At 48.9% G+C, this 16,559-nt stretch overlaps 1 protein-coding gene across 1 annotated transcript in view; it reads right to left on the reverse strand.

Annotated features, from left to right (window-relative positions):
- Nucleotides 1-4,757: 4,757 nt before the first annotated feature.
- The window catches only part of ANGPT4 (angiopoietin 4), a 38,928-nt gene continuing 27,126 nt past the window's right edge, over nucleotides 4,758-16,559 (reverse strand). Inside the window, exons 5-9 of the mRNA XM_032295374.1 lie at nucleotides 13,566-13,681; nucleotides 11,905-12,006; nucleotides 10,327-10,493; nucleotides 7,750-7,880; nucleotides 4,758-6,606 (exon numbers count right to left, since the gene is read on the reverse strand). Coding sequence (XP_032151265.1) covers nucleotides 6,446-6,606; nucleotides 7,750-7,880; nucleotides 10,327-10,493; nucleotides 11,905-12,006; nucleotides 13,566-13,681 — 677 coding nt within the window. The 3' untranslated portion in view covers nucleotides 4,758-6,445. The remainder of the gene's footprint in view (nucleotides 6,607-7,749; nucleotides 7,881-10,326; nucleotides 10,494-11,904; nucleotides 12,007-13,565; nucleotides 13,682-16,559) is intronic.

Raw genomic sequence — 16,559 nt, forward strand, 5'->3', positions numbered from 1 at the left:
AGCTCTAGTGGATCTGGCTCCCTGCCTGTGAGCATTGTGTGCATGAGTGAGTGCCTCACAGAGCTGCATGGTACACGGAGGATGTCTTTTTACCTCCATGTTTGCATCTGTAGCAACATATATGAAACGCACATATATGTTCATGCACACATCAGTATACATGGCTACTATTCAGGTAACCATATAGTGTTTCAAATGTGCATATATGTTTATATATATGCATATGTGCAATATCTGGATAGATGTATATGGCATAATGGCATATATATATTAATAGATCAATCACTTTAGAGTATTAAGTATATATGAATTATATTATGCATAAGATATATTAATAAAAACAATATTTATCAAGCACTCGCTATATGCCAGGTACTATTCTAAGCATGTATGTTCTAAATTACTATATGTATTAATTGAAGGATACATAACCTGGTGTCTTATCGGGGCCCATGGATGAAACGTATCTTCACTCACCTTTAATTAAATTCAGCACTTCTTTCAATTGTGAATGTAAGGCACAAGCCACAATAGTGTCAGGAGTACCTGGAACTTTGTCACCATTAGAAATCATAGCTATTTTCATATCTTGTTATAATGATTATAGATAGATATCTCAAAATATTAACACTCATCATTTGTTTTGACTTACCACTAGATCTTGTTATTTAACGTGTTAGCAAAGAAGCATATATAGTACAATATCAAATCTGTGTTCTTTTAAAATATGTATATGTATTTTTGAGATGAAATCTTGCTATGTTGCCCAGGCTGGCGTTGATCCCCTGGGCTCAAGTGATCCTCTCACTTCAGCCTCCCAAGTAGCTGGAACTACAGGCGCACACCACTGTGCCCAGCTTAAAATATTTTGATGACTGTATTTTTAATATAATTTGTTTCCTTCATAATCCAATGCATTTAATTTATTTTAAACATATGAAGATACTCTTCTGAGGAGGAGTCCATGGCTTCACCAGATGCCAAAGAGGCCCATGCCAGGAAAAGTTCATTGATCAATCCTCCAATGGCCCCATGAAGCGGTAGTGTTACCAGCCTGCTACAGAGGGGAGCCTGAGGCACAGGGAGGATGTACCACTTGTTTAAGGTCACACGGACGTTGAGTGGTTGTGCATTGTGGTAACTGCCAGCTGTTTTTATAGCCTATGAGCTGATGTGGGCTCGTCCCTTGTGTCACATCAGAAAGCAAGTCTGGTTAATTGTTTTCTTTCTCAAGGTTAAGTGAGATCAATACAAACAATACACATATATCACATGGATTATTTATGGTCATCATTTGCCAATGCTTATACCTGTGCCATGTTGGATTAATTATTACAGCTTTGTAAGCTGGTTTATTAAGGAGGGGAAGTCGAATGAACAAATCATGGCAAGTCACTTCACCTCATCTTCTCATTTAAGGATGCTGAGGCTGGTGTTGCTGTCAGCTTTCTAAAGCATCTTTAAATGGGAGCGGCGAAGGCCCACACAGACCGAGGGGAAGGAAAACTCAGAAAAAAGGGTCAAATCCCCCTGCCACTGAGATGGGTATCCTGGTGCTGACCATCCTCCACCGCACTCACGTGGCCGCTTTCTACCTCGCCTGTGGTAGTTGTCTCTGGAGTGTACTCAGGGAATGCTCTCCCAGTGTGGAAACCGTCTTTGCTGGGAACATGCAGAGAGCTCAGAAATGATGTGTCCTGCCCTTCTGGCTCCCTCAGGACTCATCAAGTGCCAGTGGGAGAGACTGAGTGGTCTTGAAGTCCTTTCCAGAAAGTTCCTCTGGCCCTTGATATAGGAGTTTGGTGGTAGATGCCCAAATGCACAGAGTGCTGTAGGAGAGGAGGGCAGCTCACAAATGCAGGTGTGCTGGAGGTGGTGCTTGGCTGTGCTGCCTTGGATGAGACCCTTTCCCTGTCTGAGCCCTAATTTTTCTTTTTTTGAGATGGAGTCTGGCTCCATTGCTGAGGCTGGGGTGCAGTGGCATGATCTCCGCTCAGTGCAACTTCCGTCTCCTGGTTCAAGCAATTCTCCTGCTTCAGCCTGCTGAGAAGCTGGGGCTACAGGCATGTGTCACCATGCCCAGCTAGTTTTTGCATTTTTAGTAGAGACAGGGTTTCACCATGTTGCCCAGGATGGCCTCGAACTCCTGAGCTCAGGCAGTCTACCTGCCTTGGCCTCTGAAAGTGCTAGGATTACAGGCTAGGAGCCACTGTACCCGGTGCCTTATTTCTTCATCACTGAAATGGGAAGAAAACTAACCTGGTGCAGGGAGAAATGACAAGGGTTTTGCATAGGAACCTGCAGATGCAGGCATCCTAGAGGCTGGTCCCTATGAGCTGTGGCCCCCAGGGGACCCAGCCTAGGCTGGAGGCCATACCAGCCATGGCCTCTACAGTGCCTTGTACTGCCCAGGGTCCTCAGGCTAGTTTTGTCTGCAGCCATCATGAATCAGCATCACTATCAGAAAGGCTTTCAGAGGTTGCTCTGTCCACGGGAAACAGGCTCAGAGAGGGCCAGGGGCTCTGATCCAATGGCAGAGCCAGGACTAAGAACCAAGGTCTACTATTCCTGGGCAGGACACAGCAGTGTCCTTGATAGTCTGAGGCAATCTGAGATGAACTGGAGCCGGGGTCAGGACCTGGGGACAGGAGGCTGAGAAAGGGCACAGAGGTGGAAGGAAGAGAGATGGGAGCCAGGGACAGTGAAGGAGAGAAGTGGGCACCTGCTCCTGCCTGCCCAGCATCCCTGCTTTCTGAAGTCATGACTTGGGTGGCACTGACCCCACTGTTGGTGCCAGACATGATCATGTGACCCAGGTCTGGCCAAGCAGAATTAAGAGTGATAAGCGCAGGGATGGACACAGGACCAATCCTGCTGCAGAGAATCATTCCTTTACGGGAACCATGGAGACAGGGGGCCCTAGGCTGCCGAGACTTCTTATGAGGAAAGACCCTGGCTGAGAATAGAGTCACTGCAGCAGATGGAGGGGCTGAGAGGTGGAGCTGGCATCACTCGACCCGCTGGATCTAACCTCACTTGCATTTACCCTTAGACTTCCCAGTTATGTGAGTCCATTTATTCCTTAGGCTAGGATTTCTATCCCTTGTACTTTGAGTCCTGGCATGGAGGAGGAAGGAAGGTAAGAAGGAAGGATGAATATTTAAGAACGGCTGCTTGTTAATTATTTTCTTCCCTCATTTTATTTATTTATTTATTTATTCATTTATTTTATTTATTTATTTTTTATGTCTCTATTATTAAACACAATTACAGGCATACCCAGTTTTAGACTGCATTCTAGCCCGGGCAATAAAGCAACACCCCTGTTCTCTCTCCCTCTTCCTCTTCCTCTTTCTTCCTTTCCTTTATTCTTTCTTTTTTTTACTCTTTTTCTTTCTTTCTCTCGTTCTTCAAAAAAAGAAAAAAAAAAAAAGAAATCATCTTGATTGTGAAAAGTCGCTAAATGGAGCTGTTAAATTGTGCTTTGCAAATTACATTTAGCTACAAAGTATTGGTTCAGTCTTGGCCTCCTGAATGATAACACCTATTATATAGATGTTCTCTGCCCACATCCCACCTGAGGAAAAAATCACATCAGGTTTGAATTTCAGTTGAGACACATTTTATATTAGTAATATCTTTCATTGTGGAGACAGATCTTGGCTGCTGACCTGCCGTATGAAGCACTTGCCCCATGGAAGTTGAAAACAAATGAAAAAGGAAACTTTTAAATGGTAGACTGTGTACTTGATGTATCCATTTTTCTTCTGCATAAACCCAGTCATAATCCAAATTATATTTTTTTAAACCCCCTTTTGTTCTAACTGTTGCACCAACCACAGCTTTTGAAATTTCAGAGACGGAGATGAAATACAAAGCATCTTTCTCAGAGCTGGGACATAAACACCTTCAAAGTGCTGCGCTCCGGGATGTGCTTTGCGTTTTCATGATTCATCCCCTGGGCTCCACAGTTCCTTTGGGAGCCACCGACTCCTCCTTAGCCTGGAGTGTCATCTGTTTTCTCCAAAAAAAAAAAAAAAAAAAAAAAAAAAAAAACAGCTCTCTGAGGGCAACTCAAATCAGCTTCCTGCTCTCTTATAAAATGGGAGTACACGGAGGGACTTGGGCCTTCATCCCACCCAGAGGAGTTCTGTATCAGGGGCTCACAGCTTTGCTTTGCCCTGCCTCCTCTCTAGCTTGCAATCAGCCTAGAAACTACAGTAGAAAAATAAATGATGTGGATACAAAAATAAAACACCTTTTCCTCACCTGCGTGCAGGAGAGGGGCGGCATGCGCGGGGGAATGCCTTCCTCACCCCATTCACCTCTTTGGGGACAAACATTTATTAGGTTCCTGCTTCATGCCAGGCTCTAAGGAGATGACACCCATGGTCTCATTTCCTCCATGCCACAGCCCAGCCAGGAGGGAGTATTATCATCTCCATTTACAGACAGGGCAACTGAGGCTTTGACCATTGAGAAGATAATTGGTGCCTTGAGAGGCCGAGCCGCTGGACCAGAGTGTCAGAGCTGGAGCAAGCTTGTCCGACTCCAAAGCCCTGCCCACCGCACCACACGGCACATAGTAGACACTAAATAAAGATCTGCTGGCAAATGTTGCCTAAGGCAATTTGAGCTGCCTGGGCAGCAACCTGCCCCTAAATATTTCCCATCCTGCCTGAAATGCCACCATTTCCTTTGGGTCTAGCAACCATGTCCTTTGGGTCTTGAAGGGGAAAAGTGCTGTTTCCTGGGAATGAGATCAAAGTCAGTCTGTTGGGTTTACTCAGGGATCGGCTGAGAGTGGGACTCAGAACTGAGCCAGAGCCAGGGGGACGAAGGTGTCCCATTCCCACTGGCCCAGTCTCATCCAGGAGAAAACCTTCTGAGGACAGAGATGCATCCTGGCGGTAGGGCAGGTGGGTGCCTGGTTGGCCCTGGGTGTTGGCCGATGACAGCAGGGCTGAAAGCATGACATAGTGATGGGGACAGGTGACAGAGCGGCTGTGGACCCTTTCTGACTGCAGCCTCTGAAAGAAGCTATGAGGGCCCTGGTCTCCCAAACTCAGGCAGAGGGCTGATCTTCTCCTCTGCAGCTCCCCCACCACCACCACAGAGGCAGCATCACTGTTGGATGGGGAAGGGGAGGGAGGCTAGGGGTTTCGGCTTGGAGGCAGGGAGGATCTGGACCTGGAGATGGATGTCCTGGCTCACAGTTCCTGTCCTTGAACTAGGGGAGTTGAGGTTACCGGGAGTCTTAAGGGAAGCCACCCAGGTAGAGGTCCAGCTTCCTGGGACTTGAAGGAGCCTTGGAGGACATGAGCCTATAACACAGACAGGGACTTGGCTCTAGACCCTTCTACAGGGGTGGTATCTGTTTTAACTGAAAGGTTCTTTCCAGTTGTTTTAGAGGTTGTTTGAGGCTGTCACTGTAGCCAAAAAAGGTGAGTATAGCTGGAGTGGGGATGGGATGGGGCTTTAGCCACGGAGAGCACCAGCTTTTCCCGAGGGCATCTACAGTCCTGTGAGGTGCTCTGGGACAAACAGAGCCCATTTTCAAATAAGTACATTTGGAGAAAGCTGCCCACTCTAGCCCCTTCATGGGTCATCACAAGGCACATGGCCATATTAAAGGCTCTGATCAGTCCTTCAGGGAAGAATTTCTGTTCACTTTGACTTAACCTGCTGTTTCCTTTTCTCGTTGCTCACAGGTACTTTTAGAGACAAGCCATAGTCATTCCCTGTGACACATACTCTAGGGAATGCTGGAGGTGGAGAAGTGTGTCCTGTTAGGCCTCCTAAAGACCCTGAGCTCCAGACACTGGAGCCTAGAAGTGGTGAAGTCTGAAAACTCTGAGCTCTAGGGTCATTGCAGCCCAGAAGTGGTGAAGCATAGAGAGGAAATGATTAATCCACCCATTAAGGGGTGGATGCAGCCCCTTCAGACTTGAAAAGAAAGTTCAAGGACATCTCAAGACTAGGAAAGCTTGGAACCGGAGCTAGGAATGGGAGATGGCCTTCTTGCCAACCCCAGGGATGGAAACTGGGCTCTCCAGGCAGTTTCCGGCATGCGAATTCCTTCCCACCTGCCTGCAAACCCACCATTGGTCATGTATTCCTTTGAGGAGCCAAGTTTGGTCTGTTCTCAGCCCATTCAAGGTATTGCAACCCTCTAGCTGGCAGGGAGCCCCTGCAGGAGGCGGGAGAGAAGAGGAGCGAGGCCTACATCAGAGCGATGGGCCCCCGAACGCCCTCCACGTCACACACGGAGGGGCGTGGGGAGGCAGATGACCCTTCTGGACTTCTGGGGGAAGGAGGGCTGGCTGAGGAGACCCCAGAGATCAAGGAAGATGGTGGCACAGTGTCCTGCATCTGGGTCCAGATTGTCCGGGAGTGCCAAGTCCGAGATCCTCATGCGTGGTCCAGCCTCTTGCATGGCTGCTCATTAGATGCCCGAGGGCCGTATCATCAGGCGGGTGGCACGCAGTGAATAGCTGGGGCCTTTGAAGTAGTGCCAGCGGATGCCGTCCATCTTGTGCTTGTTATTGGGAGCGTGGTAGTAGATGCCATTGAGGTTTGACAGGCCACAGGCATCAAACCACCACCCTGGTGGAATAGGGAGGAAAGAGGCTTGGTGGAGGTGGGAGCCCAGCCAGTGGCAAGAGGGCACCCTCTGTGTCCCAAAGAGAACAAAGAGCTGTTGCCTCCTCTGGGAAACCAGCTGGCTGGGGATGGGGCTGGGTGGGAGTGGGGGTGGGGTAGACAGCATACCCTCTGCTCAGCCGGAGCGTCTAGAGGGCAGCAGGGGGCTCCAGCCATCCCTTGAGCCCCTCCGCTCCTCCTGGCCTTCTCCCTTAGCCCTTGGTGTCCCTGTCTTCCTCCCTCACTGGCCCTCTGTCTTTCCAGCTCCCTAACCCTCCCCAAATCGCTCTCTCCACTGCTTTCTAGTGGTCTCTGTCACTCTCTCTGAGTCTCTCACTCTCGGGGTTCATCTCTTTCTCTCTGACAGTCTCTATGCTTGGGTCTGTCCCATTGTGTTCCTCTTTCTCTGATGGTCTTTGCCCCTCTCTGCCTTTCATGTCTCTGGCCTTCCTTTCCTCTGGGCCCCCATCTTTCACATGCTATGTTCGTCTCTGGACCTTTCCTTGGGCCGAGTCTTTCTCCCCTGCCTCCCTCTGTACTTCTCTGCCCTGGTATAGCTCTCCATTTGCTGCTCAATGACTGACAGTCTTGGTGTCTGTCTCTCTCTCTCTCCATTTGTCCTCTGTGTCTCAGAAGGTCTCTCCCCTTGTCTCTGTCCTTCCTCCTTTGTCTCTGTCTCCCACTCGCCCCACTTCCCGCTCTCTGACCTCTGTACCTACCAAGGAACGCTGCCTGAGCCAGAGTTGGAAGAGAGCTGTCCCTCTGCCACCCTCTGGTCTCCTGATCCTGGTTTGGCTCGCCTGGGGTTGGGACTGGTAGGGCAGGGTGCCTCCCCACAGAGCCCCACACTCAGTGTTCCTTTAGCCTTGTCTCTGAGGAAAACTGGTGGTGCCAGCTTTTGGAGGAGGTGAGACCTGGAGGGGACCTCAAGGACCTAGTGGGGGAAGGCACCAAAGGAGCTCAGCCAGGTGAGCCCATGGGTGGGCAAGGCCGGACCTGCACCCCCTCCTGACAGAACCTGGGTGCACAAGAACCTGGGGAGGAAATGGGACTGTCAATCTGGGTGAGACTGTGGGTTGGCAGAGCTTCTCCCCACCCTGCACCTACCTCCAGACATCATCTGGGCACACTTGCAGAGGCAGTTATCGTTGTCTGAGTCAAAGGTGCTAAAGCTGGTGTTTTGCAGAACCATACTGCTCTGGCGCCCTGCTGAGCCGTGGTACCCGCCCAGAGAAAGCCTGGAGGCCAATCAGGGGTGGTGGTGGCAGAAAGGCCCAGAGTCAGGGTGAGACTGTGTTGAGGAAGAACTTCCCCAATGGCTTTGCCCCAGGCTGAGCTTCCCTTCCAGGTGTTCTCGGAGGGAAAGCCCCAGCCTGGGTGGGGTGCTTGGGCCATTTCCCCTCCTGATTGCCTTTCTTGCCTGCTGCCTCCCAGGGACAAAGCACCTACTGTATGCCAGGCCTTCCCCATTTCAGTGAACCTGAGTCTTGGAGAGAAGTGAGAATGGTCACAATAATGATAATAATGGCGAATATATATTTTTTTCTTTAGAGACATCATCTTGCTCTGTTGCCCAGGCTGGAGTGCAGAGGCATGACCATGACTCATTACAATCTCAACCTCTTGGGCCCAAGCAGTCCTCCCACCTCAGCCTCCTGAGTAAATGGGTCTATAGGCATGTGCCACTGTGCACAGCTAATGTTTGAATTTTTTGTAAAGATGGGGTCTTGCTAATGTTTGAATTTTTTGTAAAGATGAGGTCTTGCTATGTTGCCCAGGCTGGTCTTGAACGCCTGAGCTCAAGCAATTTGCCGCCTAGGCCTCCCAAAGCTCTGGGATTACAGATGTGAGCCACCATGCCTGGCAACACATTTTTTCTTTTCTCTTTCTTCTTCTTCTTCTTTTTTTTTTTTCATCTACTACGTGTCAGGCATTGTTCGAAGTTCTTTGCACGGGTTAACTCATTCTCATTTAATTCTCACAACACGCTATTCCCATTTTACACATGTGTAAAAAGATCCTAAGAGCCAGAGAAACCTGCTCAAGGTCTCATAATGAATGAGGGTCAGAACCACATGCAGCCTACTGTGGCCTGACTTGGGAGTCTACATGCACCTTGCTCCCCAGTTGATGATGATCCGGCAGCCCCAGCCCCATCACACCTCTCACATTCACCCACCTCTTCTCCCAGAGAGCAGTCCAGCCAAGGGCGTGAAGGTCTGCCTTGGGACAGTGATTGTAATATTAGTTGCTAAGTGTTTACTACCTGCCAGGCACTGTGTTAATGCTTCATGTGTGGTATGTCATTCAGGCCTCATCACACTTTTTTTCACGCAGGCATGCCTAAGGTATCTACAGACGGAAAGGTGAAGGGACTTACTCGGGGTCACTCAGGGAAGTAGGGATGGAGTCAGGACTTAAGCCTTTGTGTTGGTGGCCAGTGGCTTAAATGGGACTCTGGAGGTTGTTGTAGCTACTCACTGATCAGCTGTGAGGACTCGGGGGACATCCAGGGAGTTGTTCATTCAGCTCTGGACCTTGCATTATCAGATTGGTATGGACCCCATAAGGAAGGGTGTCAGAACTACCCAGTTGGAGGAAACAGTGGGAAAGCATCATGGAGAAGTCCCCAGAAGTAAAATCAGACATAAAGTTCGAAAGGACAGAGTCATCCAGAGATTCCTAAAGTGACCTTCCCATGAGTGGAGGTATTCCAGCACAGCTGGATATTGACTGTGACTATGAAGGAGATCTATGAAAAACCAGATGACATGTGAGGTCCTTTGTAGCCCTGTAAGTGTGAGTGTATAAATCTAATTCTGTCCTCGTTCAGAGATAGGCAGGATTCAGGCTTATCTAAAAGATCCTTGAATTTCTCTAAGAGGCAATATCATGCTGTGGAGACATCATGAGTTTCAGCAGCAGGGAGATCTGAGTTCAAATTCAGGCTAACTTGATCTGAGTTCAAATACAGGTTAATTTGTGACTTTTGGCAAGATACTTAAGCGTGGTGTCTCAGCTTCCATATTACCAAAGTAGGTACAGTAATGCCTACCTCAAAGTGTTGTGGGGAGGATTAAATGGAATAATGGTGCCTGGAACATAGTAGGTGCTCAATAAATGCTAATTCCTTTTCCCAAATATACCAAGAACCAGGCTGAGGAAGGGGTGAGAAACCTTGATGATCTTACATCGTCATATTTAAGCTCATTCTGCTATTGAAGAAGCAGAGGCTCAGAGAAGCGAGCTGACTTGTCTAAGTTCCCAAAGCAAGCTGGAGCGAGGCCACAATGAGTGCAGGAATTTCAACTCCTGGCCCAGGGACACTTCCACCCAACCCCAGGGCATAGGACAGACTGGGCGAGTCACCTCCCTTTGCTTCTGGGTCTCTGTAAAAAGGCTGACTTGAGGTGACTGACTTTGGAAGACCCCTTCTTGCTCCTCGGGTGGCAGTGCCAGTGACATTCTTTCCACCCCACCTGGTGGCTAGGACATGCTGAGTGCTAACCAGCTGCCTCCAGATCTCATGACGTGCACCCAAATGGGGGACAGATGGTAGGAACAGGAGACGCCCAGAGACTGACCCTTGGTGCAGACTCTATAGACACTAGTCTGAGGACCCCAGCCCACCCACTAGCCTGAATACCCTGCCAGCCCACCCACCGGCCTGGGCCCTGAGCCCACCTGTATAGCTGGCCCTCACTGCCCAGCTGGAAATGCTCATACTGGGCATAGGTCTCGTGGCCTTCCCAGTCTTGCAGCTCCACACGCAGAGAGTAGGGTGCCCTGCTGGTGAGCTGGTACACCACCTCATTGCCAAGCCAGTGCTCCCCAGCTGGGTCTCCGAAGCCCTACAGGGAGGGGAGCATGGGGTGAGATTCATGCTGAGGAGAAGGCCATGTCCCTGGCTGAGGAGCTGGGCTGGGCCAGGCTCCAGGGCCACTTACACAAAACCACTGTGCTTAATGATCGAGTTCATAAGTGCAGTGTAGGCAGGCCCGGGAATGGGAGCCCTCCACCTTCTAGAGGAAAAAGACTAAGACTCTCGTAAGTGTAACAGCCTGTTAAAAGTTATTGAAATCACATTCTTCTGAAGTTCAAGAACAGGAAAAACTAACCTTTGGTGACTACCTTTGGGGGAGTATTGACTGGGAGGAGGCACAAAGTGGACCTCTGGGTGCTGGGAGTGTTGTACATGTAGCTCTGCATGGTGGTCACGTGATTGGATACATATGTAAGGATTCGCTGAGCCTTACACTTTGGAATTTGTGCACTTAGCCACATGTGTATTAAATCTTAACAAAAATTAAATAAAAGATTTCAATCTGCTACATAAACAGTAGAGCAAACTTCGTTCAGTGACAGTGCAGCCACTGCAAGATTTCAGCAACATGGAAATGTAAAACTGAGTGTGGGGAATGTCATGTCCCAATGCCCTTGGACAGAGCAATAATTCAGCACCAAGGACAGGGGCACACACAAGGCCCGCTCCCCATTTTTGTCCCCTCACAGTATGGATTAGCCTGATGGTTAATATTCAGTGGTCTTTTGTGCATTTCTGCATCTCCACACCCTATTCCTCCTTTCCATTTTAATAATTGTTTAAAACCCAATTAGTTAAAAACACTCATAACTTAATTTGGAATTTATTTTTAAGGATTCTTTAAATGAACAGCAAGCAGACACAAATAATAAAACTGCTGTATTACCTTGTGGGTATCTTTTTCTATTTCTTTGGCTTTGAAAACTTTAAAAGCTTTCAAGTATTTTAAGTCAGCTTGACAAAAAATCCTTTATTCAAAACCTAATTAAAAATTGGGAAACAATCAGGCTTCTCATTTGATAAAATATACGTGCTCTTTGGGCCCCTTGTTAATGAATCTTTCCTGCAGAGTGGCCATGGATGTAGGAAAAGACAAGAAAATTCACTAAAGCAATGCAGTCAGCAGTGACTGGGAGGGGTTGTTTTTCTGTTCCCTCCTTTGTATTCTTCAAAATATCAGCAATGTATATGTATTATATTTTTAAAAAATTAAAACAAAACTAAAGCTAAGCTTTTTTCTTAAAATATATGTAAGAACTTTCAAAAAGAACATTAAAATTCAGGTAATGGGGTCTCATAAGTAGATGTGCACCACTGGCTTTAGACAAGTTGATTTTTTTCTTGGGGAGGAATGAGGGCAAAGCAGACCCCCTCCAACAGCTCAGCCCCTGCCCCAGGTTTCAGAGCTGAATGGACCCTCTCCAGGGCAGTAGGATTACCTGTTTGTAATCCTTCCAGTTCCGCTGGAAATTCACGGTGCCATTCTCACGGCGCTGGATGATGGTCCACCTGCCTCCACTGCTCTGCAGGTCACAGAACACCTGGAGGGGGTGGGCAAGGCACAGCTGGGAGCCCTTGGAAGCAGCCAGAGGCCAGGTCTGTGCTGGCTCAACTGTGGCTAGGCTGACAGACTCCCACAGAGCAACAGGTGAGCCTGGGGGTCCTGGGCATCAGAATGATCCAGGCTCAAACTCCCCATCCACTGTCATCATTTTTCTAAAGTGATGGGTAAGTGATAACCTCTCAGAGCCTTCCTCTCCTCATTTGTAAAATGGAGGTTCATACCTTAACCTCTTTGTGCCTCAGTCTCTCATCTGCAAACTGGGGTTGTGAAAATTAAGTGAGATGAGTCATGTAAAGTGTTAAGAACAGTGCCTGGCACATACTAGATAAATGGAAGCTTGGCCTCTTTTTGTTGAAAGGAGAGTTTAGCAGGTATGTGAACAGTGTAAAAGACAACCTGGAGACAAGCAGAGGCATTGCTCTTGGCATATTAAAAGGGAGTGAAAGGAAATTGAGTCATGGTGGCTCATGCCTGTAATCCTAGCACTTTGGGGGGCCGAGGAGGGAGGACCGCTTGAGCCCAGGAGTTTGAGACCAACCTAGGAAACATAGGGAGACTTTGCCCCTACAGAATGTTTTAAAATATTAGCCAGGGCATGGTGGCATGTGTCTGTGGTCCCAGAAACTTGGGAGGGTGAGGCAGGAGGATCACTCAAGCCCAGGAGGTCGAGGCTGCGGTGAGCTATAATCATGCCATTGCACTCCAGCCTGGGTGTCAGAGCAAGACCCTGTCTCAAAAAAAAAAAAAAATGCTTATGAAGTGGGAATCTCTGTTAGTTGTTCCCCTTCTGGGCCTGGCTCTCAGACCTTCCCTCCTGACATCCATGCTCTTTTCGGTCACCCTCCTCATCTGATGACTTGACCTTAAAGTTTAGGGGAACTTTGGGAGCACAGGCACATGCCACCATGCCCTGGCTAATATTTTAAAACATTCTGTAGGGGCAAAACCTCCCTATGTTTCCCAGGTTGGTCTCAAACTCCTGGGCTCAAGTGATCCTCCCTCTTCAGCCCCCCAAAGAGCTAGGATTACAGGCATGAGCCACCATGACTCATTGAAGATGGTGGCTCCTCCATTAGCCCTGGTTTCTAACTTCTCACATGGAGCAGAACCCCAAGTCCTGCCTTCAACCAGGACTAGTTTAACTAGTCCTTTGACTGCATTCAACCTTTCTAGTTTACAACCCTTATATGTAAACTAGAAAGAAATGTCTTTATGCTAAGCCCCTGGAATTTTGGGGCTTATTTGTAATATCAGCTAGCATCATTTTAACCAACACAGAACTATTTCCTGTTGTTCCCGTGAATGCATCTCTGAAGTGATGCTGGCGAAGGATGCACTTCCAGCTTTGCGAACTTCTGCTTATCCCCACAATCTGACCCCTGACTGCTGGGGGTTTCAGAAGTCAAGGCCACCCCTACGCCTCTGGTATTGCAGATACTGAACAAAGCCTGTTGCCGATGGGGTGGGGGATGTCTGTCTGGGAAGCCCTTGGCTCAGCACCCTCTAACAGCCACAGTTCCCAGGGAGCCCCCTAACCTTCCTGGGTTTCGATGCATTGGACACCTGGATGGTGTAGACATCACTGGCATTGGCCCCAGAGCGCTGGATCTCTGCACAGTCCTGGAACACCTGCTCACCTGTCATTATGAAGGTTGCAAAGGGACAAAACGAAAGTCAGCTGGAGCCAAGGAAAGAGAGAAGGGGCAAAGTGGGCATGCCTGCCTGCTTTATGTTCTGGGTTGGGAGGTGCTGGGGACAGGGAGATGAGTCGGGCCTGGGAAGATTTTGTAGAGGAGGTGACAGTAAGCTGGGACCTGGACAATAAACAGGAGTTGCCCATGAGGAAGGGGAAGATGTTCCAGGCAACGGAAACAGCATATGCAAAGGCCCCAAGGTAGGAAGGGCCCTAGTGTGTGCAGGGGACAGGGCATGGGCAGGGAAACTGAGGCTGAGGCCAGGGAGAGGAAATGACTCACACCATGAGAGAGGAGTTGAGGCCAGGGAATCTGCTTGCTGTTTGATGAAACTGAGAGGGTAGAACATGGCTGGCATAGAGAAGGTGAGGAAGGGAGAGGAGAGAGGAGGCTGAGATTTCAGCAGGGCCAGGTCAGCCTTGAATGCCAGGCTGAGGAGCCCAGATTCTCTGGGCTGAGAAAGAGCACTCTGGCCAGAGTGCGGAGTGGGGACTGGAGAGGATGACACTCCAAGCTAGGAGGCCAGAGAGAAGGCTACTGGTTTTCTAGGAGAGAGTTACTGGGGCCTGAACTTCAATGAAGCACTTCCCATTTCACAGACCAAGAAACTGAGGCTCAACAGTGAGAAAACTGGCCCAAGGGCACACAGCCAGGCAGGACAGAACCTTCCTTCCTTGGAGCTCTGTTGGCTGGGGGCTGTGGGCTCCCCTCCATAGCCCACACTTTTGGCTGGATCTCCCTGCTGCCCTGGGCATTGGCCCCCTTATTCTGTCCTTCCTGGAAGCTGACTGCTGGCTTTAAAGGGCCTCTGTTTCTTCCCTTTGGACTACATGAGATCAGGAGAGAATTTAATGACCAAAATCTCCCAGGGGTTTCTAGGCCTGGGCTGGAAAAAGTGACTGTTGACAAATAAAGTGCAGAGATTTAAAATCTCCTCTGTCTCAATTAGTGGGATCCAATTAGAGGTTTGAACTATGATTCTACGAGAATCCAATCTCTCTAGGTAGGCAGGTACCAGGATGGGGCCAAAATTCCAGTCGGATAGGTTGTCAACACCAACGAGGAACTGGGAGGCTACCACGGGGTAGGACTTCCTGGTTTGGCTTTACACCTGAGCTTCAGGGATCCCCAGTCCTGGATCTGGGGCACTTGTCTGGAGAAAGCTAGTGCTCTCGTGCCACAAATGAGGTGACTAAGACCCCCAGATCCATCCCAGTTTGCCCACAAGCATTTCCTGGGCAGGGGTCTCCACTGCCCCACCTGTCAGCACCTCTCTAGCTTCCCATGGGGAACTGGAGTCCAGCCAAGCATGAGGAGGCTACTGACCTCAAGGTGAGCAGGGATGGGCTGAACTTCACCCAGTAAGGCAAGGACAGAGCCAGGGTTGGTCTGAGATTTCCAGCCACCCTTTCCAAGGCTCTGCTCACTGTTATTTTCCTTATTCTTCAACAATATCAGTAACAATAACAACAATAATATCAATGCTAAAAGTGAAATACTCACCAGGTACCGTAGTGTTTCCAAGGTGTCATGTAATGGCAGCGGTAGTTTGGGGCCAGGAAAAATATTTTTGGGAGTCATAAGAATAGGATAAATGGGTATTGATATGCAATGGTTTGACCGAGTCCTCCTCTGAATCTCTGGGCTGGTAATTTGTACCAGTTTCCCTGCTTTTGGCCATAGGCACTGTGCTGGACCCCTTTGTATGCACGAACTCATCTGATTCTCTGTGTAAAAACTCTGTAAGATTATTATTCCCATTTTACAGATGAGAAAAACTGAGGCTCTGAAAAGTTAAATAAATGACTTGTGTGAAGTTCCAGTGCCAATAAGTGAAGGAGGCAGAGCTTGAACTCTGGCCCATCTGACTGCAAAGCCAGTGCCCTTCCTCCTATACATCTCCTCTTGGATTTCCACCACTGAGCATGCGCAAGGCTGGGGAAACAGCCTGCATTAACAATTGCTGTTTTTACATCGTACAAATGTAAAAACATTTTTTTTTTCTACCTGTGCCCTTGTCCTTGTAAACTTCTGAACCAAATGCCCCAGTGCCTGGAAACAGCAGAAGACTTGACTCTGTTTTCCTTTCACCAGCCTCCACCTGATGAGGACAAAGCTATGCAGAGAGCTAGGGCTCCCTTCCTGCTAGACTTCAAGGATGCCTGGTTCCTGTGGCCCATCTCCATCTAACCCTCTTTTCTACTCCTGGTGACTGAGTTCTTCAGTTTCTCCATTCAGAAGGGGGCGAAAGCAGCTTCCTAGTGTCCTTCCCTGGTCATAGTGGAGCACAGGGGCAGGGTGTTTGGGCAAAAGGTGCCCCAAGTGAGGTGTGCTACATAACCTCCTACTCAGATGACTGAGCAGACATTCAGCCTCAGATGGAGACTGGGTCAGTGGTGGGTTAGTGGGAGAGGCATCGGGTCCAGCCCTGTGCCTCGGCCTAAGCTATAAGAAACCCACAGTTGGGATGAATTCAGGCAGCCTCACTGCCAGATCCATGCATAAGCAGGTAATGGGTTCGGGCTAATCCACATCTTGTGATTTGGAAGGTGTCTACTTTTCCTGCCTGTAGCTTCCTTAGGCCTCAGATCCCTACTTGGCTGGGTCTGCCAGACTTAGATGGAGCCAGGGTGGGGTCCTGTGTTCTCAAATCTCTGTCAGCCCTGGTGGTGCCTGGAGTGCCATCACTACTGCATCTCAAAGGCCTTCCAGCCTTCCTTCATGGATCCAGGGCAGCAGTAGCCCTTTCCGTCTTTCTCATCAAGCCGTCTCCACTCACGGCTCCAGTAGGAGCTTCTTGAAAGCAGTCCCACTCTGTTCAAAAGCCTCCTGTGCC

Source organism: Sapajus apella, unplaced genomic scaffold (assembly GCF_009761245.1).
Source record: "Sapajus apella isolate SASKATOON/1434 unplaced genomic scaffold, GSC_monkey_1.0 scaffold33, whole genome shotgun sequence".
NCBI lineage: Eukaryota > Metazoa > Chordata > Mammalia > Primates > Cebidae > Sapajus > Sapajus apella.